The sequence below is a fragment of the Gallus gallus genome, chromosome 10 (assembly GCF_016699485.2).
Source record: "Gallus gallus isolate bGalGal1 chromosome 10, bGalGal1.mat.broiler.GRCg7b, whole genome shotgun sequence".
In the NCBI taxonomy this organism is placed as follows: domain Eukaryota; kingdom Metazoa; phylum Chordata; class Aves; order Galliformes; family Phasianidae; genus Gallus; species Gallus gallus.
This window is the reverse complement of record NC_052541.1, coordinates 7,607,853-7,634,588: the sequence shown is the minus strand read 5'-3', so window position 1 is coordinate 7,634,588 and position 26,736 is coordinate 7,607,853. Positions and strand designations below refer to the sequence as shown.

Genomic DNA, 26,736 nt, shown 5'->3' with positions numbered 1-26,736 from the left:
AAATTCTGAAATACCTGGCAAACATACGGCATTTCACCTGGTTTATGATTGTCCTTCATATGTTGCAAAAGAACCTGTTCTGTTTCAAAGGATAATTCACAGATTTTACAAATAGCTAGAAAAAGCGAAAAGCAAAAAACCTTATATTAGTTTGGGGTCATAATTCAATTAATTATAATACATACGTACATGTGAACTGCATAAATCTATAAAGGGGAAGCAATCTAATGATCTTCGAGCTCTTCAGATGAAACTCCTGACAGCTTCAGGAACGTGAGGACTTTCAACAGTATGAACTCTTGAAATCAAGTTTGCAATAAAAAAAAACTCCAAGAATACCCTCCAACTTAAAAAAATACTTTTTCCAGATACATTGCTCTGACAGAAGCTGAATGACTGTCCAGCTTTTGCTTACAACCCTCCAGATTACTGCGCTCAAAGTACAATGGCTGAAGTTAATAACCAGCAAAAGACAAGCCAAAAAATATCTAAAATTCTAGGTCACAAAAAGGTTCAGTGCAATATAATCCAACTTACTAGAAGACTCGTAAGGTGTGTGTGTACTTTCAATGTGGCACTGCAGCTGGAATGGGGTGGGAAACTGACGGTAACAGTGCTGGCAGGTGGTGTGGCTTTCCCAGCTTTCACTGCTCTGCTTCTCAAGCTCTAAATGATGTTTCATGTGGTTCATAAACCTTAAAATGATAGTGAACAGGTGAAAAAAGATGTATGCAGACATTACCCACTATGTACCACATGCAAAACGTAAAGGAACCTTAGAAACATTGTTATGAAATCACTTTCAAATATGAAGAAATTCAAGAAGCAAATATTTAAAATATGCCAGCCACTCAAACCTCATCACCACCACTGTTCTCACATCCACACTGTGAAGCACAACAGCAGCTCTGCTGAAAGCTAGTAAGTACTAAGACCACATCTTCAAGTAGGACATTCATAGCTTTATCTGGAAACACCTCCATACAAAAGTGAGAATATTTCAAGAGCTTTCTTTTTTGCAAGCATTTAGGTCTGAAGATGACTTACAAAAGATAGTTAAAGAAATTCCACTGTGTAGATAACAACCAAAAGGTTATCAGAAACTTGGTGGTAGATCACTACTGAAAGTCACCATATTCTCCCTGTTAATATATCCATCTGACTGTAGAAGGACCTTTCTTGGCTGAGAAGTCTAAGCTGAACTTATCACAATGCTGGCAGGTCAGTCATTTGTGGAACAGTAAGTTGTCACAAGGACAGGTTATCTGCATAATCCACTACTGCTGACTTAAATCACTCTATTTTGAATGGGTTTCTTTTTGAGAACAGAGGTCCAAGAACTTCCACTAAAAGTGGAGAGAATATATGTATTTATTTTGTCCATAATAATAACTTGCTTAAAGTACAGAAAATACCGTGGAATACAACTTCTTAAGTAACAGAAATACATATTTAATATGGAGAAAAGTAAACTCTGCTTAAATATGAAATACTAGCACTTATACAGATACTTAATTAACAGCAAGTTTAATGTTCAGAATTACAAGAAACTTCTGTGCAAAAACATGGGTTTGACGTTAGCATAAGGCTGTTCATTTTGACTTGCAGACTATGCCCTTGAAAGAACAGTCCATTTTTCAGTGTTTACATTCTGCTACTTCAGCTTCCCCTGAAGAATGCATGTGAAAAAGGAGAATGACCTTAACTTCCAAATGAACAATGACATGAATTGGTCTATCTATTAAAACAGCTTACTGAAGCTTTTTGTAGTACCTGGAAGTAGAATTACTCCATCAAAATAACAGTTGTTACATAAGCAAACCACCAACTATTAGTCACTGTAAATCCCTAAAGAGAAAGAACACTCACATCTACTGACATTACCATCAATCAGGATGGTAAATTGTAGAATACTTTGTTGTTGCCCTTTTCAACCCCTAAGTCCTATGACTGCTCTCATTAGAGCTACGCTATTTCCATTAGACACCTCTAAAATTTGTTCTCTAATCTGTAAATAAGTTAAAGCTACAGATAAACACACATAGTAAAAAATAATTCAATTTCTGCTCAATAATCCAGCACTAATAGTTTGCAAGACACAAAAAAATTATTTCTAATCCAAACAAACAAATTTCAAATGCATGACATTGACTGATATGGGCTGTAAATCATTTAAAACATTAAGGAAATGAGTTCATATACCTTATATTATTTTTAAGAACTTTCAGACAGCTGAAGCACTTAAACGTTGTATGAGTCTTCTGCTCCTGTTGTACCTGTTGGGTATCACCTTCATGTTTCCCATAATAGAAATCATTAACTAACATAATCAGTTTTCCTTTCTCATATTCAGTAGTCTTGCTCGTTGCAGTAGAACATTCCGTTTGGACCACTCCCAGAAAAAAGTCATTAACCAGATCTGGACAACAATACTAGATGGAAAGGGAGAGAAGAAGAGACATATAACAGGTATAAGACTCCCTCAACAAACTCCATCAATGAAAACAGCATCTTAAAACTGAAACTGCCTGCTAGTTAGAGCTACATGCAAAGCTTTTCAATTCTGTGACACAGACTCAAAGTCATACTCACATATGCATTTTTAACTCTGAACTGATCTTTCAGTAGCATTTACGTAATAAAATACAAAGTATTTTTAACACTGAATAAGTATTCTCATCGTTTCATGTAAATAAGTTTCCAGGTCAAATCAGTGTTGAGTAGTGGTGCTCAGTAGAAAAGTCTACTTCCTAACATTTAAAAACAAGAAAGAAAAGCAGCTCAAAGTATTATGCTGACAAGCATAGGTTTATTGAGGACTTTATACAAAATTTTCTTATACTTCCTTAGGGATGACATTTATGGAGAACTGCAAGTTTTTTTTTCCAGCTTTACTGAAAAATGTAGAAATTCTATGTCACACAGCAGACACGTAATTTGTATTCACTTGAAAGAGTAGACACTGAATGCTTAACCCAATAGCTGTACTACAAAGCTTAATGCTTTAGAAGCATTAAGTATCGCATATAGGATATGCTATCAAGTTTCCAACCGTGAACAAAACCAGAATGTTCATCTCCTGCTGAGAAACAGGTCTGATTGTGCATGACTACCTCCTATAATGGTAAGCAGTTCATACTGATTTAGATTTCTACACCAGAAGATACTTTCTGTAAATAGGAATTTAATTTTAAAAAAAAGTTGTTTTTTTTGTCATCCATGGCCCTTTTATTTGTTTAAAGTACCAATGCAAAAGCAATTCATTACAAAAAATGATTAGAGAAAGATAACATTTCTTAATAGTACATTTCTTAATTGTGTTTTGAAGCTAAACAGGACACTAGCTATCATTTATCTTCAATCCTTCAAACTACAGTGATTAGTGTTAACAGCAATTGAGAGCATCAAAAATTTCTATTCCAAAGTAATTCATACAGCTTTTTGCATGAGTTATTCATTGTATGCAAAGACATTTCTGCTTCTCTGGAATGGAATACATACACCTGAGAACTGTGCTAATCTCTGCCAAACGATAAAAAAAAGCATTTTCCAGGACATAATGTTTCTGGAAACAATGACAAGTAGGCTTCATAAAGAGTAATGGATGCATAGTTCATGAACATTTTGTTTATCATTTTAAGTATGAACTAGAAATCAGCCTTTTCCCTTCAGAAGACTTTTTAAGTTACCATATGATATATAAAGGAAAAAAAGTTAAATTTACAAGGTTATCTTTGCCTTAGTAGTCACCTACCACAGACATGAGTCAACAGGCTGCTACTAGCAGTACTAGTGGGCCAACTTGCATTGCTACTACAGGCAATTACCTTCATCAAATTCACTTGTTATCTGGCCAAAGGTTCACAAAATCATAGCTATGGGAGAGAGAATTCACAGAGCCAGCATAGGTACCTCATTTCACTGGGAAAAATAATGCCCAAAATAACAAGACTTAGGGCTCTACATCTCCGTTCCTTATCTGACTTCACAATACTTCAGCCCTGCCTAATCAGAGACAGAAGCCAGACTATCTTCAAACTGAATCATTTTCCATAACCAGAAGCCCACTTAAGTTTATAATGTTCATCATCCTCAAATTATTTTACCTTCATATGATTTTTTAGAGGATCCATAAGATTGAAATGAATATTGCACTTTGGACAAGCTCGTGGAAACGGCCCTCCATTCTTAATGTTGCTTGATGCAGTATTTGTGTCTGTAAAACACCATACAAAAGTCAGAATTTGCAATGGGAATGATTTGTTAGTTATTATTCTAGCAAAACATACTATTTGAAATGAAACTGCAACTGATGTGACAGGAGCGACCACACACAACATTTTACTACCATCTTTTAACTAGAATTCTTTTGCCCAAAATCAACTTCAATTTGTTCTGTTTGTCATGAAGTTTTACAAAATCTTAGTAATCATAGAAAGATGGGAGGTGACAGGAACGTGATAGAGACAAAGCATTAATTCTGTTCCTCCCACTTACCCCCAAAACAAGACAGATTTTGTGATGTTTATTATTAATATACTGAGACAGCCAGACTACCTCTTTTCTTGAAGGGAAAGTTATTCAAAGAGCAACCTGAAACTTTAATCCTCCTCCCTTTCTACTAGTTGTAAGAGGTCATTCTTTTACACCATTGCCTCAAAGCTTGCTGAGGGACACAGATGAACAAGTTCAAGCAATTCCTGACCAAGGAGTGGGAAATCCTTTGTCTGAAGGGACAACAGACAGACAAGGCCATGGGCAACCAGAGAGAGATAAGTGGCAGCTACATGGCTAGGAAACAGTCTTTTGTGTGCACTTTTCTCAAGGGACAGCCATCTCAAGAGGTGCTCACATGATGAGTAGGCAGGGAAGGAGGATAAAAAAGGGTCCAACAACCATGAAGGCAGGTTTCTGACAACAGATTCCTCACCACCTGCCTCTCCCTCCTGGACTTGCTCTGTGCTTTACCTGCTTGCTGCCTAAGGATGGCCCCTCTGCTGCTGCTCTCCCCTCCCCGAGGAGGTGTCTGCCATCAGATCCTTCACTACGAAAGGCCTGCATGCTGACAGACACTCCAGGGCCTGCTACTGGAGACCTGCTGCTTCCACCCGGACTTCTTCTGGGACCTACTCGGTACCTGCACCTTCTCGCTGCCCAAGACAGGCCACAGTGCTGCTGCTTTTCCCCTGCGCATTTGCCCTGGACTGTCAGAACGTCTTGCAACCGGACTACTGCTGGATCCTGGTGGTGACTATCTCCACTTTACGCAATTCTTGCTTCTTTGTATCTTATCTATCGCCCACCTTCCCTTCCCCATCACCCCAATCCGTAATAGTGTCCATCCTCCCCTTTCTTCATCTCCCTTACTACATTTGTAAAAAACTGGTCGGACCAACATCTGGACCATTGTTTCTTAATCTCACACCAGGTACACATATTTCAAAGAACCTCCTCTCCCTCCTATAAACTGAAGCGAGACACTAGTATTTCAAACTGTATCAAAATAATCACTGCAAAAGAAGGGTGGAAACTGCAAAAAACACTTGGCAATAGTTAGTCCAAGTAGCAGGGTCACTGAACTTCAGAGGAATGTGTACAGGTGTTTTTGTCTTGCCTCCCACTCAAAGCAACACAGCAGTTAAGATCTCCTTAACATAATAAACCATAGAAGTAAACAAAATGATATCCAACTCAATTTTCTCAAACCAGCTGAGAAAAGGACAAAAGCCAAGATATATGGCCCCATCCCTGAGCTTGCAGACCATATTATGGTCAGTTGAACTTCTCTGGCCTGCTGCTTACATCTTCACTTACTAATCTCAGATAAGTTCACAATAATAAAGTTAAAAGTAACCAGCTGGTTTCTGCAGCCCACTATTTCAAATGACTTAGGCCGTTCTGATGGAAAGGTCTCTCATGAACAGCTTCTGTTCAAGCTAATTTAACTCTGTAAAACATTTGAGATTTCATTTTGTATCTAAAATAATACCTAAAATAATACCTAAGATGAAAACAGCATTACTTCCAACAAGCAATCACAGTATGCCAATTTGCCCTTTTCTGAATATAAATCAATTCACTGATTGTTTGCAATATTTCTAAAAAAAAAAGTCCCTAAAAATAGTTCCAAAATGCAGAGGTTTAATGCCTAATAACCTGGTCCTTAAGTATTTGACTTCATCTTGTCCTGAAACCAACACCTCCATTACTGTAAGATTATCCTTGGACTGGGGAATCATCCAATCAACATCATCTCAACACATTGATCAATTTCTAAGCAAACTTCATGTCAGCACATCTGAGGTAACAGCACAGGTCCTGTTCGTTAGCATCCCACGATCACAGGCTGCACACAACCTTAACACTATGTATGATAAGGTATGCACTTGCAGAAAACAAGTCCAAGACACTGATCTCCACTCCCGGCTGCCTAACTGTGCCAGTAACTTCTTTGGTTGTAATTAGGAACTGAACTATTATCTTTAAGAACTTTCTCAATGATCAGAGATAACTTGTACAACATAGAAGTATTCCAACAACATTTAAGAAAACAACCCTCTGCTCCACATCTAAGCTGTTTTTATTCGGTGATAACTACCTACACCTAGTACAACGTCAGAGTTAGCACTGTTGTTTAGGTTACTAAATGACAGTGTGAAGTTAACTAAATTATCAGACCAGTCTTTGCCAGCAGCTTGTCATTTTCCTCGTTCACAGGCCTCAGAAACAAACATTACTCTACATTGATCTAAAAAGGTGTTTTCTTCAGCGACTCCACATATTAAGTTATCCTGCAGACTATCACACACGTTCCTCAAAAGATTCTGCTTTTCAATACTGCAGTCCATAATGGTTTGTGCCCACAGTACTACCCATGAAGTAGAAAAAGCACACCTACACAGTCAGGTAGGCATCAGCACATACAGCCAAACCTAACTTAAGAGCTTTATGTGATGTAATCATGCAAGTGAAACAAAAAAAATACATAACTTAATTTCAGAAAAGTTATCTATGTGTTAAATTAGCCTTCAGTGCCATAAAGGAACATAAGACATTCAATCAAGTTTGAAACAGGAATTATAAACCTTTCAATTTCTAAACTGTGTATGTATCTTACTGAAATAGACATACACTAAGTATGGTATATTTAAGACACTGAATTACAATCCTTGATGCCTTTAAATGCTTCATTTTTCTGGATAAGAGCTTAATATACATAATTCTTAAATACGCAAGTTTCCTACATTAGAAAATTATAACTATACTAATACCTGTGCTTTGAAGGACTGGAGTTGAATACCAAGACATTTGCAGTAAATAAAACCCTTGCTTACTTTAGAAAAAGCTGTTTGTTCCACTAAGACGAGAATCAGATCACAGATTAGTTGGACACATGCAAAGAAATATACTGCCTTCACTGATCAGTAGCTGCAGTGAATACCTAAACTAGAGACACAAAAAATTATCATATCAAGCAGAAGAGACTAGCAATCTAAAACTTGGTTTATGTTACTTTTATTATGACTGTTAGGCCGTTCAATTTCCATAGCCCATTACCTTAATGGCAAAACAGAATTTTTTCCATCTATAACTTACAGACTAAAATGATAGCATTATGGTCAGTTATTAGAAAATTGCACTCCTTCACAAGAAAAGGGGGAAATTTCAAGTTACAGCGTGTTTAAGACTGAAGACACTACGTGCTTCCATCTGCTATGACAAAAAAAAGTGGTTTGTTTTTAAGTAGGTAAAATAGTTCCTGCTGAAATACAGCTTAGCTAGCTGAAAAAAAAATTGTTGCCAAATGATGTTTTTTCCTTTCCCCTTTCTACACAGAATCCTTTTGATCCCATTTACTGAAAGTGCTATACATAGCAGTCAGGAAACCAAGATAATCATCACTGGGAATCCACTCAGCAGACTCAGGAAGTTCTTCTGGCACTGTTCCACAGCCCCTCTCGCTAACAGCCATTCCTATTCATGTTAGCCGAAGAGTGTTTGATATAAAGAAAACGAGCCTTTATCTGTCAAGAAGATTATAGTGGATCTGGCAGTATCTTTTTTTAATCTAAATGAACATTACATGAATACATCAGTTGATAATTCAGTCTAATGCAAGAAAAAGCAACATCTGACAACACAAGGTTCTGAGGTTTATTTCATTAAGCATTATATAGTCACAGTGCTATGTATGGGGGAAGAAAAAAGTTCTAGAGTTCTATATTCTAAGAACTTTATTTAAAATTACAACCCAAAGATCTGCACCACAGTTAAATGCCATTATGCTGTTTCTTTCTTCTATCAACTACTACAGTTACACCTACCTGTTACACTCACTGTTGGCTCAGTCTGGTACTGTGGAACTCCCGAGTTCTGTCTCACACCAAACAGTATACCAGATGTATTATCTGGTGCATCTGGTGGAGAATCCATAATATAATCCTAGTAAGATATTTTCAAGAAGGAAAAGAAATTTGAGGTTTAACATTTCTTTAATTTCAAGCTTTAAAGAGTTTATTCTAAAAAACATATGAATGCTTAGAAGTACTCATCTGTACATCAAATTATTTACAATGTCCCCAAAATAGTTTATTTTGACATTTTAAGAAGTATGCGATTCTTACCAGTGCTCGTTAATTTATTCATAGCTGTATCTCCAAAAAACAACCGTAAGACCCAGGAAAGAACATTTTATGAAATACAACCTGAACTATGTGAATTGCTAATGGTAACTGCTTTCGTGCAAAAGTCTGATGATGTTTCAAATTGTATGTAATTGTTTTTCTAAGAAAACTATAGTGCTTTCTTCCTTCAACACAAACTCAGACATTTATCTTTTACTCCTGTGTAAAAACTACTTGTATGTTAAAAGATCTGAAACCAGAACTCAGGCAAACAAACTTGCTGGGAACAGAAGCTTCTCAAAGATGCTACTGGTCACATTCTGCACAAGATCAAGCTTTAATGACATCAATACCTATAGCATGCTGACTGTGAATGGCACTCGAATTCATGATATCACTACGGTTTGTCTTTAACACAGAATAATTTCAAAAGGGCTTTTTGAAATAAAAAAATCCAACATGCTTCTCAAAGCACAGCTAATGCAAAAGTAGGTTCACATTTCTCAGCATCCTGATGCTTTTGAGCACCTGCAAGTACAGGTACCCTTCGACCCTTCAGCTTAACAGGTTTGTCCTTTAGCAAGGCCCATACTTTAAAAAAATGAAATAGTCTTCATTTCTCAGCTGCAACACTGAAAACTATTAAGACCGAACAACCTCCCTGACCACTCACTAAGTACTGCTTGAGGAAACATGAAAGAACCATGAAAATTACTTCTTACAAATAAAGTTAGAGGGTAAAGTTGGTAAAAAACACTTGTCAAAATTCATCAGTACTGCCCACATCTCAATAGGTCAATCATACTAACAAAATCTGGAACATGAAATATTTTCAGTAACGGCAGTAACGCATTAAGAAAAACCTTGACAGAGTTGCATTCAATTTCAACATCAATGTATGAATGACCGTATGTCAGCACTCGACCTTTCTACTTTGGAATAACACAATTAGTTGCACTTCAAACTAGAAACAGAACTAAAAAGGATTAGCTGCACTTCCTTTAAAAAAGATCACCCAATGCACATACATAAAAAAATGATTATCCAGCACCCATGCAGGGGGCTAGAACTACATGATGCTACCACATCCCTTCCAAATCAACCCATTCCATGAATCTATGATACGTGCATTTCATCAACGTATTCATGAAACAAAGCCCACAGTATGCAGTAAAGATCAGTCCCTTAGAATGCTTCCTACTCAAGTAAGCAAGCATGCAAAGGGATATTTTCACATTTAAGTTGTTAACACTTTTCACTACCACCACACTAAGCCTCATGGAAACAAGTCTCAAGAAGTACACAAATACACATAACGCATTCAGGGATGATAACCGGTTTTAGGACTCCTAAGTACCAGAAAAGATTTTAATAAAACAAAAGGTGTTTCTCTCCATCCCCCTTTTCATCGTATAACTCCTAAATGAAGGTGCTATAGGACCTTAATGATAATGAAGAGCCATCCTCTTCTCTGGCAAGAGATCTAATCCAATGTAACCAAATTAAACACAAATGTTCAAGTGCAGCTGTGGAAATCAGAATAATGCTAAGAACATTAATAGTCACTAAACATCTTTGCTCTACTTTTTATGTGCAAAAACCATACAGGTCATAACACATCAGGTTTTACTGAATCCATGACAGCTTCATACTAGCCAGAGAAATTACAAGCAAAGCATCTTAGCCTGTAAACCCCTCTTCTCAGCTAGTAAGCCTATGGTAGCCCTTAGACCGAGTGGAAGACTTTGCAGAACCACCTTCACTTTAAACATGACCAGTACAACACATAAAAGTAAGATGTGCCTTTCTTACTACCTTGTGTTGGCTTTTTTTGTCATTTGTTTTAAGTGCTGCTACCATCTCTTCAAAAGACCATGTATTTTGACAACATGTGTACATCTCCCTAGTACATACTGATTGCATCTGGGGAGGAAGGAAGTCGAAGCTGACATCCTGGAAATTCAGTCTCAATATTCTCCAAATGTCCCCTTCTGTTTAAAATGTTTATTTTCATAGAATTGGCTGTTGTTTTACATATAAAAACAAAACATCTCCTCATGCTTCAGAAGACAAAAATGTTCTGAATAACAGAGCAGCTTTACCACATCAGTGAACAAAATCCAACCTGCACAGATGTTCTCATGTGCAGAAAGTCTGAAAGCAGAATTCTTATAAATGACGTTGCCAGGGCAAAGTAAGTAAGAAAAAAACTATAGTAAGAAGTCAGAAAAAAACTATATGCCACGACTCTGTTTTCCAGAAGACTAGCAAAAGTAGTAAACTTAAGGTACACAGCTAGATTTCCTAACTGTCAAACCATGCTAATTAGTAACATACTAATTAACAGCCAATCCGCACAGAAGAATTAGAATGATGCATGGTATCAGACCTTTGCTCTCCCAAAATTTCACTAGGGAGAGGTGAAACCTGAATCATGCTCACACTGAGGAAAGTGTCTAGTCAGTTAGGGGAAGATATGCACAGAAGTGGCTGAGGCTTACTGCAAAGTGTTCTGAGTGCTGAGTTACAGAAAATCTTCATCGCTCATAAAGAATGCATCTTAAAGAAGATAATAAGCTTATGCTACCACATACAATAGCAGTAGCTCTGAACTCATTAGGACGGGCTTAGACAGTACCACTGAAGCCAAACTCAATTCAAAAAATTCTGAAACTCAATTAACAATAGCGCTGTAACAAGAATACAAGAATGAAGAATCAAGTTGGGAAGGAACAGAGAATGCATGAATGAAAATGTAATAGGAAAGCTCAAGACAGAAAACCAGCAATATAGAGTGGTAATTCAGAGAGAAATAAAGGGAAAAAGGAAAAAAAGCAAAAAGCCTAAGAAGTTCTTGAATGAAGACAATTCAAACCAAGGACATGAACCAAAATACAGGTAGCATACATACAGCACTGAGAAGAATAAATGACAGTGTGTCAGGAGTGATATTAGAAATCACAGAACTTTGCCCAAGAAGCTCACAGTTATCTCTCTAAAAAAAGAGGCACATCACAAAAGCCTTTCCCCCTTTTCAAAGGAAAAAAAAAAGTATATTATAATAAAGTGACAGGAACAATAAAAAGATAAGAGAAATTACTCTAGATAAAGTTGAAATTGAAAATTAATTCAAGATCTGGAAGAGTTCAGTTGAAGACATGGAAGACTCCCTTTCAGTATGTTTTAAGAAAAGAAAAAAATAACCAACAAAACCATCAGAACAATTTTCCTAACAGTAACACTCAAAGAGCATATTTAGGATAAACTTAAAATATTAAAAGAGCTCATGAAAGCCATGACCAAAACGTAAAGACTGTGAAGAAACCACACAGTGTGAGATTATCTCAGCAGTGTCAGTTTAAGAGACCACAGAATACAAATGCACTGGACTTCCCTGGAAAAGATGGATGGAAAAATGGAAGGAAGCAATCTTCTGCAGCAGAGATTCTACAATACATCCTCACACTCTTTCAAATGATTTAACATGCATACTATGTCATGAGTAAATATTTGTTAAAAGAAAACTCACAGACTTCAAATGTTTGTGTACATTACATGAAATAGCATGGTCTGCTTTACAGTACAGATTAAAGAGGACTACAGAGGCAATCTAGGTATAACATGGATATCTGGATGTCTGATTACATTATTTTAGACTTTCAAATACACCAAGATACTGACTCAGCTAACATGTTTTACTAGACATGACCTAAAATCTCTCTGCAAATTCCCAATCAACTGCTTAAGACTGAAAATTGAAAAGTGTGAGTTCTTTGGTAACGAACCACCAAGAGTCTCCAGGCAACAATTCTGTTGTATTGTTCTTCTTAACAATCCATCTTTCCCTCCTCCACAGTGATTTAGCATAAGTCTTAAGAATTCAGCATTTCAACTCCTGATGCTTCAACTTCTAATCGCTTGCTTCCTTGTTCTCATACTATTGTTTCACTACAGCTGACAAGTAAACCGAAAAGTAAAAACCACCTAAGAAGCTACCACAGCAGCATTCTCTTAAGCACTAAAACCCCAAAAGCAGCATTGTAAAAATTTGGTGGGAAATACGCAAAGCTACTTTAGGTACCAAAAGAAGTCACTGACATATTAAATTAATTCATCAATGTGGAAGATTCATTTTTATGCAGAGAATCTCTCTCTGTAGCATTTAGATAATGAGAATTTCCATCATTTCTCCACATACCCTGAACAATACTGATGCATGACCAACAATCATAGCAACTTGGGATGGGAAGGGACCTCAGAGATCAAGTTCCAACTCCCCTGCCACAGGTAGGGTTGCCAGCTGCTAGATCAAGTACTAGATCAGATTGCCCAGGGCCTTAAACACCTCCAGGCACCGGGCATCCACAATCCCTCTGGGCAACCTGTTAGAGCATCTCACCACTCTCTCAGTAAAAAAGTGTTCCCAACATCTAAACGAAATCTCCCTTTCTTCAGTTTAAAACTATTCCCCTTTGTCCTATCATTATCTACCCGTGTAAAAAAGTTGATTTTCCTCATGTTTACTAACACTCTTTAGAAACTGGAATGCCTCAATGAGGTCTCCCCACAACCTTCTCTTTTCCAGGCTGAACAAGCCCAGCTCCTTCAGCCTACCTTCACAGTAAACGTGCTCCAGCCCTTGGAGCTGGACTGCGGCCCTCCTTTGGGCTCTCTCCAAAAGCTCCGGATCTCCCCTGTGCTGGGGGCCCCAGACCTGGATGCAGTACTCCGAACTGGGGCCTCATGAGAGGAAAGCAGAGCAGAGGGGAACAATCACCTCCTTCACCCTGCTGGCCAGCTCTCTTCTGATGGAACCTAGGATACCATTGGCCTTTCAGGCTGCAAGAGCACACTGTTGGCTCATGTTGTTTCTCCCATCAACCAGGACTCCAAGTCCCCCTTCATCAGAGTTACTCTCAAGGAGTTCTCCCAGTTCGTAGACATACCTGGGATTACCTTGACTCAAGCACAAGACCTCACATTACACCTTGTTGAATCTTGCTAGGTTTACAAGGGCCCTTTAGAATTTATGAAGAACCTGCTGGATGGCATACTTTCCTTCTGCTATATCAACTGCACCACTCAGCCTGGTTTCATCATCAAACTTGCTGAGGGTGCAATTCAATTTCATCACCTACATCATTGATAAAGATGTTAGAGAGTACAGGTCCCAAGATGGACCTCCATCAGCCTCCAGCTGCACACAGAGCCATAGACCACAACACTCCAGCTGCGACCTTCCAGGCGATTCCTTATGCAATGAGTAGTCCACCCTTCAAATATATAACACTTCAATTTAGAGGTAAGGATGTGGTGGGGGACCATGTCAAAGTCCTTTCAGAAGTCCAGATAGATAACATCAGTTGCCTTCCCTTTGTCCACTGATTTCATTTAATATAATGCTAAGATTTTCATTTAACATAACGCTGCTGTTACTAGCTAAAGCTATCATTCTCAAGCCACACAGCACATTTTACACTTACTAAGAGTTTGTAATATCAGTATTTTCAATCTATATTTCCATTAACTAGTGCAAGATTATGGTTCTACAGTCTTTACAGTTTATGGAATGCTAGTCTGTAAGACTAAACAAGGTCTTCAAATTATTTAAGTGAATCAGTATGTTCCTCAACTTATTCACTATCACATCTGAGTATTTTACAGTTTAAGGGAATAAAAACTTACCTGATTGAGTATGATAGGCTGTGTTGTTACAGTAGTCAATGGCCTGGACACGGGTTGAGCCACTAGAGGAACCGTGATATTTCTTGATACTGGCTGTGTAGTGACTGGAATGGTTACAGGTCTGCTAACAGGCTGTGATGGTCCAGAGCTTGACCGGGTCATCTGCTGTGTTGATAAACATCCAGCAACTGGTCTCTGCAGTGTCTGTGAAGCTCCTGAAACATTCACTGGTCTAGACAATGGCTGAACTGCTACAGAGCTAGCTGTAGATCTGGATACAGACTGAAACACTGATGAAACAGGAATGGCACTGGGACTGGAGGCAGGTGTTACATAATGGTGACTGTCAGACTTGAATGAAGTAACTGTACCTGTTGCAAAGGATTCCAAAGTTAACATTATATAATTTTTGTGGTCAGATATTACATTAAGTGTTGGGGTTTTGTGTGCGTTCGTTTTTTCAATTACCATATTAGGACAATATAATACCTCTACTGGGTGCACCATTCTGTATCTGCCTTCGTGATGAGCTGAAGTTGATTCTGTTCAATATATCTGTCAAAAGTTACATTTAACTTAATTGCAGTTAAATTAATAGCTTTATCTCTTTGCAAATTAAAAGCAGCATTCATAACCATGAATTAAGCCAATTAGGATTTGACTTGTAAGTTATATTATTATTTCTAAAATAAAAGCCTGGCAAAACAAAACATCATTTGTACACATTAAGATCTGTTCTACTCCTCTAAAGCTGGCTAATTTACCTAAGAATCTCAGTTTTATTTTCTTAGAGACAGACGAACATACAAATAAGAGTGCAAAGTATGAACATTTCATTAATATTTAGCTCATCTGATTGTAAGAAATGCATTTATTCACTTCCCTTTGTAGCATGCATCATAAGAAGTTCCCCAACTGGTACAACTGCTTCAGAGAAAAGGAACCATTTTCTCTAAATAATTTCCCAACTCCAGTTTCCAGCACCAAACGAAATCAAAGACAGAAGACAAAGGAGTCATACTGGAGTTGTATTATAAGTGGACTGATTTTCTAACATATCCTAGATAGCAGTCTATTACTAGAATTCCAATTTCTTGGAAACAAGTTAAACTTCTTAGATTTGATGCTTCTTCCCTAACCAGTATTCCTCAGCTATGTCCACCTTCACATGGGGTTTTATGCTAACTCTAGAATGTTAAAATAACATTGACCAAATCAAAATATTCTTCTACCACCAGATTCTCTCAATTCATTTCATGTTGCTGCCAAGTTTCTTGCTCAAACATGTGAAAACACATATATTAAAAGTTCCAAATCAACAAGATTAAGAGTACCCTCTCAAACCAGGGTCAAATTACATCAGAATCTCAAGCAAGAGATCTTAGAACATCTATAAATCGTGCTTAACCACCTTAAGGCTGTTTTCACAGATAAGTTCATATAGTACTCAGACTGATAAATAAATCTAATGGCAGCAGAGCTCAGATCACAGCTCTCAACCTGTTACCCTTACGTAGATAATACTAATGAAAAAGCAGCTGCAACGAACAGATCCAAGCAGGTTTGCATTTTTAAGATATGATAAATTTACTTCTGCAAGAATTATACTATTCCTACTTCAAACAACATCATCTGTGAGCCAGGATTAGCTTAATTGGGGATTCACCTGAAAAATTTTCATGTCTGATAGCAAATCCATACCACACATTTAAATTCCAGAGTGAAACAAAACAAAAACCTTTGTTTATCCCCACAACAACAAAAAAAACCCACCAAAAAAAAAAACACCCCAACCAAACAGAATAACGAAAATAAAAAAACAGCTATTGCAAAATCCTACAAGTTGTGGTTCACAAAACATTTTCAGCTTCTGGCAGCCTGATGCACTGAAAACTCGTATACTGAAAGTATACAGACAGAATTTACTGCTTAAAAAAAGAACATTTCAGATAATCAGTGCTTTGAATTTATGAACTAAATCTGCATGACAACTGACTTAGAGACTTGACTTGCTCCTCCTTCTCCTCACCTAAGTATTATTTGTCCTGTTTAGAACAAACAGTATCAAACAGTAACATATTAAAGTAGCAACAAAGGACAGGTTTATACGATTATGAAAAAGTAAGCAAGAAAAACACACAGTAGCTGCAAAAAAAAAGAACAGTTGTAAGAAACATTAAAAGAAATAAAGTGTGAATTACTTCTCATCCCACTCAACTAGCCCTCCAAAGCAGAAGAGACACTTGACTATATATGCATTGTGTCAGCATGTCAAAGCTGGGGTCCTTAACTACTTCCTTTCAGTTTTCCACATTAGTCTGTGTAACAGTTAATAACTGCACTGTCAGTAGAAGGTTAAAAAGATGGCCATGTATTGCAGAAAACATACCTTTCTAAAAAATTAGGAATAACATGCAAGTCTCCATTTGCCATCTGATCGGACAGGAATTTTCTTGTGTAAAAACTAAACAGCAGTGGTAAGGAAAGCTGAGTTTGCTGTGGCTTGCCTATTACTAACAAAGATTCTGCAAACTGAAGCCTGACTACTGCCAGGTAGTACTACTTACAAGCCAAAGAACTGAGGTCATTCTTCCATAGCTGTTTTTGATAGTGAAGTAGGAGATTACAAAGAGAAAAATTGAGAAAGGGAAGGAAAAGAGAAAGTAAGAAGTTGTATCATAAGTGATTTTATTTGTGTCAGGACTGAGTATGGACAGCTCTAGAATAAGATGCATACAATGCAAGCCTATCTTCTAGCAAAGTTCTTTTAGTTACTGAATTGTATGAAAAAATATAGTTCTCACCTGCAACACATTTCTATCCTTTATGACTTGAAAAAATATTTAGACTAGAATGATGCAATGAAACTTAGCATATTTATTACTCTAATGTATGTCTAGCACATTAATAATGGTCCAATTCCATGATCTAATGCTAACAAATCACAGTAATCCAGAGGTCTTAGACCTCATAACATAACAGTAAAGGGTATTCTTTTTTTCTCCTTTTGGAAGCTTACAACTTCAGAAAGCTTTTTAGACTAAATTTCAAATATTCTTCAAAATTTTCAAGAGGATCTAGACTATTTTTCAAGCATTCAAAAGCATTAACCCTTAATAACTATTTTTAGGTGAGCTCTAACATCAACTTCTTTAATTCTTAAAACATCATTTTCAAGATTTTTAAGCCAGTGCATAATTAAAGATAACTCCCAATGAGTAAGGAGCAAAGTAAATAGAGCTCAGATGCAAGATTGAAGTAATAAGATCTAAAATGACAGAACAGATAGTAATAGCTCCAGAGTCCACACAGCAGAGTGAGGGGAAGAGCCTAGTTGAACACCTTGCCTTGAGATTCATTACTGTAAACTATACACCTTCAGAAAATGCCTATGACAATCTCAAATAAAAGGACAGCAGAGATGGAGGCTAAAGCAGACAGCATGAAACCATGCAGTCTCGTATATTTGATAACCAGAGAATGCTTAGGAAAAAACTTCTTAACAAACGACTACAAGCCACGCACAGGATCAAAATCTGTCATTCCTAAAAAAAAAAAATCAACGGAAGCAGCAAAAATAAGCATTCTCCTTCACTTACCTGCCAAAGACCAAGCACAGGACAAACACTGAATCCTTACACATCTGCCGTCACCACAAGCACCTACACTGATTCCCTGTACTGCCTGCAATCGGAGAAAACTACAGAACTCGATGAAAAAGTCTCTTATTTTATAGGGAGTGAATGAATTTATTAGTAGAAACCTCTAACTAAGCAGAGAGGCTCGCGTTATTTTCACATTATATGCTTTTCCTGATTATGCCTTTATTAATACACACTTGGACAGTTACCAGAACGATGTCCACACATTCAGACTGACTTTAAACTCACAAAATGAGCAGCAGAGAAAAGTAAGAGGAACTGCCGCATGAAGACAAGAATTCATGCATTTACCTTAGTGGGGAGAGGTATCTACTTGAATATCAACTCTATTAAGAGCAATTACATGCTTTCAGCATTGCCTATACTAGACTTTTAACCATACCATCAATGCTAAAATCCTCAAATGTCTCTGCTTCTACTTGAGAAATGTAAGCTTATTAGTACAGACAGCTGCACATAACTCATATTTTAGGGCAGAATTCACTAAAATTTCCAATTTTCAGCACAGGACAACAAACTAAAGAACAGCTCTAAGATGAAGAACTTCTTAAATCTTAACACTACAAATTCCATATTTTCAAAACAAGTTTGAAGTTTCACACTATAAAATATCTGTCAAATTATGGAAAATGTTATCTTACATGTACTAGCTGGCTTTGAGCTTGAGATTTCCCCAATGAAGATCGGCTCATCATCATCATCATCCTCCTCCACTTCTTTCACTCTCTTTTGCCATGGTTCTAGCTCTTCTTCCTCACATTCCATGAACAATTCTGCCATCTTGAGACTAGACAGTAAATAAATGAATTTAAAAACAATATTCAATAAAACATTCAGTACTTAGTGAGACGGTTGTTCAGGAATAAAAATTACTGTACTTGCCAATGACCCCCACAGAATAGCCTCCTCCCCACCACATGCCACACCGGTTCAACCTGATCTGATCTAAGTGATCTCCAGACAGCAACAGTCCATCTAATTTCTGATAATTCTGAATCCTCATCTTTGATAGGTACCTTGTAAAACCAATATTACAGGTATGTTACTCATAAGTCATATGAACGCCCTTATCATGACGAAACATGTAATATAGATGGCAACACTGAATAACTTAAAGCCTAGATGGAGCTGTATTCTATTCCCATATTTAAAAAAATATTACGCCAAAAAACACACTGCACATCAATACAAAAACTCAAAACTCACCACATTTGCAAAAACTAAGATTTCACTGAGGCTTCCCATCCCTTGTTACATAATCTTGAAAGCATTTCTGAACAGTACAGGAAATAAGATATTACACCAGTATTCACTTCATAAAACCAAAGGACTGCCTCTGCAATAAGTGGGATCAGGACTCACAGTAAAACAGTGAACTTGCTTGCAGCAGTACAGCTTCAGGGCTGATCTGCTGGAAATGAGCTCTGTGGAGACTGACTTGAGTATTCTGATGGCCAAGAGATTGACTATGAGCCAGCAGTGCATCTTTATGACCAGGACAACCAATGACATCCCGGGAAGCACTACAAAGAGCATGGCCAGAAGATCAATGCAGGCAGTCCTTCCCACTACTCTGCTCTGGTGAGGCCACATCTGGAGCGCTGAGGCACACAGGTGATGAGGGGCCTGCAGCACCTCCCATTCAAGAAAAGGCTGAGAGCCTGGAACCGTTCATGCCGGAGGAGACTGAGAGGGAATCTTATCAGGGCTCACAAACATCTAATGGGCAGAAGTCCTTTTCAGTGGTGCCCAGCAAGAAGAGGAAAACAAACTACAACACAGAAAGTTCCATACAAACATGAGAAAACTTCTTTGAGGGTGACACAGCACTGGAACAAACTGTCTGGAGAAGTTGTGGAGTCTCCTCTGGGAATACTAAGAACCCACCTGGATGCTTTCCTGTGCAGCCTGCTTTTGCAGGGGGGTGGAATAGGTATCTCCAGAGGTCCCTTCTAATCCTACAGTTCTGTGATCCTACAGTACTTAATTGAAAGCCTTGCAATTTTCCACAGCTGTAAGCTAATTTCTGCCCAGAAGCCGCTGGGATTATGTGAGGGTAAGAGCTATTCATTTAGTCATTGATTTTGGAAATGCATCACAAACTCTGATCTTCTTTTTCGTTGACTGTCTAGAGCTCTAACACCAAAACACCAATGCCAAGATTCAACCCCTGAAGCCTTAATTCTGTTTCTCTATTTATCAACATCCCACATTCAATCAAGCTCAGATGTTTTAGAAATAAAGATTATAGATGATTATGTCATTAAAGACTAACAAGCCTTATATACAAGGTGATCAAAACCAAGATTACGTTTATGAATTGATATTTCTTAAATTGAATAGTTAATCCTGTAATGTGTAAGGGGTGTTTATTCAAGAGTTTTCCCTGTAGTTTCCCAGGATCTCCTCTTTTCCCTAAGTATTTCAAGAGCAACATATATATTACACATTGATAAAAGTTTCTTTTCTGAAAATACAATCACTCAAAGTTAAGAATACATCCTTGTTGTCTCTCAACAGTATTTGAAACCAAAGTATTCTGTACATATTCAGTAAGAAAATGTCTAATCTCTAATAAGACAAGACAACTTCAGGACAGGAGGAATGCACTGCAAGATTGGGTGATGGACTGACAGTAAGTCTGTGATAGCTTATCACAGAAAAGCAGTCAAAATACTGCCCCTATTTGCACTGATGTGTGAAGAACAGGCCTGCTAATGCTGCATGCCACGTTTTGGGGATAATCTAATACTGGAGAGCTATACTCTTCCTTCCTTCAGCAGATTAAGGTGCTGAAGTTAAACAAGGTGCCAAGAAAACAGGACACGAGTCCAGGTTCTTGTCACAGGAAAAGAGAAAGAGTGTGAAGCCAATTTCCACATTACAGAAAAAAGAACGGCCATGTGCCAGGTTTTAAAAGAGAGTCAAAGCCAACTCTTCCTCTATAGATGTCTTTGTTTTACTTACTGAGAGATGAGGTTCATCAGACTTCAAGGCAAAAATCAAAGACCATTTTAAAGCCATTGCTCATGTAACTGAACACATAAATAAAAATACCCTCCCCTCCCCTTTCATATATAAGAAAATTAATTTTATTTGACCTTAGGAAAAAAGTAATCAGTTATAAAACATACTCAGAGAATGTGAGAGCACAAATAGTTTATACAAAAACAGAATAAGTACCAAAAAAAACTACGTTAGCACGTGATAAATCAGTTGCATTATAATGTGACTGAATTTTTTTAAAAATGTAAGTTTGATAACAAGAGCCTGCACTTTTAGAAGGTTATATCAACTGGTGTCACCTCTTCAAAGCCATTCCATTTTATGAATGAATACACCTCAAAGAATTCTCAAAAGGTGACTCAAAAAGAAGCAATGTTTTTTAAAAGCAAATATCAAATTATTTCTGACCTTTCCATATCCTCCATTCCAATGCCATGAATGGAAGCCATGCTTTCTCTGACATTTTCCCTGGCAACACAGCCAGCCAAACAAGCTCCTACCTTGCTCCTGTGCTGTTCCTTCAGCTGTGTTAGTACAGCTTTTCATGGCACTAGGACACAAACCTGTGCACATTAAAAACAGCCTGCTGTGACTGAAAGGTCAAAAAAATCAGTGGCCTAAGGAATCACAATGTAGTAAGGGGGAACAGGTTTCACAAGAGGTGTGCAGGAACCACTCAAATAGTCTTCACTGCCAACAGAAACATCTACATCAGTTTTTAGTACACAGTTCGCTTCAAAGTTTTCAGCTTTAACTTTGTAAGTGCAGAACATGCCTGTCAAGAATTCTGTTAGTTGTTGCTCTCAAAGCCAACAATAACAGTGACTCCTTCCACCTTCTCCACCAATATATGCCAGTGGTGGTAGTCTCCACTGCGCTGTTTTTTTCTGTTTGTTTTTACAATGTATGAACACAAGCATGCATTCATACACACATCTCCTCAAAAGCAGTCTATGGATGGGACAGGTCCATAACTCCAGTGACATCCTCCATATGTAAATACTTAAACCTCCATTCTAACCTAGAAAGCATCAGAAGTTGTGAACAAGTTCCTCAAAACATTTTAAAATAGCATTAGAATGTATTAAGATATAGCTTAAAAAGGCAACAATAGTAAAAAGCTTCCTGTTTTCACCATTGCACAGCTGATGCTTGTTTGCCTCTGGCCAGCAAAAACTAAGACTAGACATTGAAATTTGTTAGGCTTACATACATAATTAACACCCTGAAGAAAAAAAAAAACATAAGACCATGGGCAACACCAGAAGGCAATCTGTTGAAGCAGGTGTTAGAGATGTACAGAAATTAGTACTATAGAAAATCATGGCAAATATAGCTGCAATAAGATTTAAAAGTTACTGGAAGCCCATGTTTCTTCAGATGCTTGTTCTACCAAGTGAACTACCAAGGTTGCAACACTCAATATTTCTTCAGATTGCTCTAAGAGAACCTGAAACTGAATGACTAGCATGGAATTGGTGGTGTGTTTGAAGAGTGAGAGTGTCTGGATTAGTCAGAAAGCTTCCAGATCAGCCTTGTCCGTCATCTCTCCACATTGCTTATCAATGAATTATTCAACCTTTATTTTTATTACCCTCTGGTTTAATAGCCACACTTCAAATTACAGGGATTGTGATTTTGTTTACAACACAGGCTGATATTATGAGCGCCTACACGTAATTTTCCAGGTAACGTCTCACACAAGTTCACACACGCTTGGCGCCATGTTAGGTGCAAAAGAGCAGGAGATCTGCAGCTTCCTGAGGAATGAATGTAACTGTATTTTTGTTGGGTGCTGCACTTGCTTCTGGAGCGAAGAAACAACAATGAAACAAAAACCGAATCTAAAAGTTTCAAAAAGTTAAGAGCATAAACTAACTTCCCCCAGGAGAAAAAAAAAAAAAAAGCCAAACAAACCCAACCAGCGCTCCGCTCCCTGCCCTGCGATGCTGTAAGCTCCGCCTAGGGAAGGGCAATGCCTCCGCAAACAAGTCAGGAGTTCACACCCCGCGCCACGATGGGTGCGAGGCGGCGGGAGGCAGCCGGGTCCCGAGGGCAGCCCGGAGCCGCTTCCGCCCGCACCGCGTCGCTCCCGGCACGGGTTGAGTGCCGTGCGTCCGCCGGCAGCGCCGAAGCCCGCAGGGAGCTCGGCCGAGGGCCGCGGGTCGGGCTCCGGGCGAGGCCTGCGCGCTACAGCGGGCGGGAGGAGGCCCGGCCCGGGCCCTCTACACAACACCGGCAGCCGCGTCTCCGCGCGACGGCGGAGCCTCGCCTGGGAGACCCTCGCGGAAACGGCCCCTATGGAAAGAGCCTCAGTTTCCAGCGGGGCCTCCCGAGGAAGCCCTCGCATCCCGGGGCCCCGCTCCGGAGGCCGCAAGGCCGCGCTCCGACCTAAGATGGCGTCGGCCTCACAGGCGACAATCCCCCCGCGGCCTGCCCGCCCGCCGCGCAGCGAGGCTCCCCGCGGCCCGAAGGCGGCGGGCCGGGAGGGCCGAGAGCGGCGGGCGGACCGGCTTACCGTGCTCCGCGTCCGGAGGAGCCGCGGCGCGCCGCCCCGCTCCTCGCTGCCGGGCCGGCGGGGGGGGATGGGAGCAGCCGCGCTGGCGAAGCCGCCTCACATCGCCGAACAGCGGCGCCCCACCTCAGCCGCCGCCGGGGAAAGGAGGGCGGGCGCGCGGGGAAGGGGTGGGTGGCCGCGCGGCGCCTGACGGGTAGCGCGGGGCAGCCCCACAGCGGCGCCTGTTCTCCCGCCGCCGCGGGGCGGGGCCGGGCCGGGGCCGCGCGGGGCGGGGCCGGGCGCCATGTGCCGTGTGCCATGTGCCGGGCCTCACACCCGGCCGCGCGCCTCGCGCCCCTTCTGCCTCGCTGGGCGGGCCCGGCCTCAGACGCGGGAATCAGACATCTGAGGTGAAGCTGTACTCACGGTCAGCGTGAAACACAACCGCGTAGAACGTGGAGGTGGTGGAGCTGCACTCCGAACGCAGTTAAGAGAGCAGGTTTGTGGTGTGCCCATTTTTCCACTGGTTTTTCACAGCAGTTCACTCAGGGGTTGCATAACAGAACCGGATGCTAAAGCAGGCCGTTGCAGAGCCTCCCAGGGCACAGCGCTGCCCGCGCTTCCAATGGAACATCACCAACCGGCGGGACGAGCCCTGAACGGGGCAGCGGGCGGGCAGAGCCCTGCCTGGGAGCACAGCCCCATAGGAGCCGCTCGTTTTCACTCATTTATTCACTGATGTGAAGATCACTGAACCCCAAGGTGACCAAGAAGTTCATTTTTTCTCCTATCTTTTAGCCTCTAGTGCTCCCACACCCTCAAATATTAGTTACAGTAACCTCGGTGTCTCTGAGAGCATTCCAGCTTAGATTCTTTTTTTTTTCCTCACAACTTTGCTGCCTCTTCTACCATAATTTAAAAAGCAGAAGTGCAATTCTTCTAGCAAAATACGGAATTATTTCTGGTGAATTTTAAAGGTAAATAATGGGAAAGGTCTTAACTAAATGTATTCTTTATTACTCAACTTCATCTGCCCATGCTTCTCTCGCCTTACAGTTAGTGACATCTGTCACAGCTGCCTTTGGACTTTCCCAATTTATTTAGCATAAATTCTCTCTCAAATATAGGTATTTCTCAGAAGAATAAATGAAGTATCCTTATTTTTGTAAGCTGAAGCTCTAAATTGCTGTGTTTAGCCTGGAAAATGTTCTGCTCATCTGAAGCATCATCTTTAGCCTTGAGTTGTTTCCAAGGTTCGTCAGAGAGGTGAAGAAAAACATACACAATGTCTAGTAATTAAGTAACTGCTAGTTAGTATTTACGCCTTTAAATCATTTAGTTTAGTAACTAAAAAATATACCATCCTGCCAAAGTAGGATACAAAAAATAAAGACTCGTGGTACTTGGCAGGAAATTGAGAAAAAGAATGGGTACTAGAGATGGGAACTTCATTTAGGCAGAAGTGATGGAGAAGAAAGAGCAATAATCCGGTTGCTTAAAACACGTTTAACAACACATGTACCTACTGAGAAACCATAGTGGGTTTATGTTCCATCTAAATCAAAATAAATACAAAGAGAATATTAAGATTGCAAGGTGAAACAACAGAATTAAGAACAACTTTACATGTTTTATTTGTTAACCTTATGAATTCTAACCTTATGAATTAGGTACACAACTGTATACAGTCTGGTCTGCAAGACCATTACCTGAGTCCTTGAGCAAATGTATTTGAATATCACATTTTTGCACCATTCTGCAAAGCTATAGGAGCAAAACAAGTTTACCAAATGGGATTAATAATCATTCACAACTTTGCAACTCACAAATGAATGAAAGCTAGTAAATAAACCCTATAATTACAAAGGATTTCTTTCCAAGAGGCCCTTAGTTGATAGATGAGCATCTTGGACAAGCTTAATAGGTAGGTAATTAGAAATGATGGATGCAATTACCAACTTTATTCCACGTATCAAGCAGCACTTGTTCATATTGCTCTTATTTCACTTGTCACGTTCAGGCATTTCAGAGCAAGAGGTGTCAGCTAACTATGAGGATTTTGCAAGTGGGATATGGGAAGGAGGGTAGAGCAGGCAGCAAATTGAAGCCCGAAGCATGCCTTATCGAGGGGTAATTAATGAATAGATTGTTAGCTGATAACTTGCAGGATGGAACTGGGGGAAAGTTTTGGCAGGAAGAATATGAATGAAGACATTTTCTTGTACATTATGGTTTTAAGGGGAACAATATAGACAGTAGTTAGAGGATTGTCACTGAGAAGTGTAAGTCTTTTTCTGGTATGCATTTCTCAATAAGGTGGCAGTTGCATTCAACTGCTTCAACTCAACAAAAAAAAAATGGAGGCTGGAAAAGAACTAGCACAGTAAATGACTGTCATTTATTTTTGTAGACAGAAGGCCTGGTATAACAGTTTTCAAGATGGTAATCCATTTTTCTTTTATGGAAAAAAAGCTTGGGGTTAGGAAAAAAAACCTCACACTGTTTCAATTGTCATGTCTTTAGACAGTGCATCAATGCATGCAAAAGCTTGATGATTACTCCTCACCCTGGCACCATGCTATTTAGCTTGTTGATCCTTTTACATTTTTAACCACAGCCATCTCATCCATACGTAGCTAAAAGGCAAATAGGCTCCATCAGGGTTTTAGGAAACACAGATAGTTTGGTTGAACTGCTTTGTATTCCCATATCAAGGCTGAAGAGCTAGATACTGGGAAATCAGTTGATACTCCAGAAACCTTGCTATGCCAGAATAGCAGAATTTGTTCTCAAGGCGTATGAACGAACTTACTTCTTATCATGAAATCCTAGCCAAGCTAGTGTTTCATTCTAGATTTAGTGCTGCTGAACAACTGATAAAAATATACCTAATAATGTTTTTTTAAACCCTTCTGAGTAGCACTCTGTTTGTGTCAGATCACTGAATGCAACCTGGGAATCGAGGTGCAATTGCTAGTTCTAATTTTGTATGTCAGCAAAGAATATATAGCTAAGTGAGGAAATCTCACTCATTAGCATTGTAGTTACAGGTTTGTTTAGTATTATTTGTTATTCTTAGAGGCACTACACACATACAGCAAGTACCAATCTGTGTGACATTGCCGTTGGAGCTGCTGCCAAAATTTTATTAGAATGGGTAAGTTCAGATGAGAAGCCTGTAACTATGAATGCACAAACAGGAACATCTGCAAAATAAACACTATTCAACACATCTATGGTTTACTCAAGTATTCCGTAAGGT

At 39.2% G+C, this 26,736-nt stretch overlaps 2 protein-coding genes across 11 annotated transcripts in view; one reads left to right on the top strand and one right to left on the bottom strand.

Annotated features, from left to right (window-relative positions):
- ZNF280D (zinc finger protein 280D) overlaps positions 1–23,621 on the bottom strand; it is a 46,325-nt gene extending 22,704 nt beyond the window's left edge. For 5 of the 10 annotated variants that reach the window (XR_006931111.1, XR_212852.5, XM_004943784.5 and 2 more), the window contains exons 1-9: positions 23,496–23,621; positions 18,613–18,758; positions 14,799–14,864; positions 14,310–14,680; positions 8,325–8,442; positions 4,107–4,216; positions 2,203–2,432; positions 538–695; positions 15–115 (exon numbers count right to left, since the gene is read on the bottom strand). Coding sequence is in view for 8 of the 10 variants with exons in the window: in XM_004943784.5 (XP_004943841.3) it covers positions 15–115; positions 538–695; positions 2,203–2,432; positions 4,107–4,216; positions 8,325–8,442; positions 14,310–14,680; positions 14,799–14,864; positions 18,613–18,751 (1,293 nt within the window). In the remaining 2 variants the exon portion in view is untranslated. Of the gene's footprint in view, positions 1–14; positions 116–537; positions 696–2,202; positions 2,433–4,106; positions 4,217–8,324; positions 8,443–14,309; positions 14,681–14,777; positions 14,865–16,876; positions 16,908–17,908; positions 18,759–23,495 lie in introns of those variants that run through there. The other 5 variants (XM_040706850.2, XM_413961.8, XM_040706848.2 and 2 more) reach the window with 4 other exon arrangements.
- A 139-nt stretch (positions 23,622–23,760) lies between these two features.
- The window catches only part of TCF12 (transcription factor 12), a 186,820-nt gene continuing 183,844 nt past the window's right edge, over positions 23,761–26,736 (top strand). The window contains exon 1 of the mRNA XM_040706208.2: positions 23,761–23,973. The gene's annotated coding sequence lies outside the window, so the exon portion shown is untranslated. The remainder of the gene's footprint in view (positions 23,974–26,736) is intronic.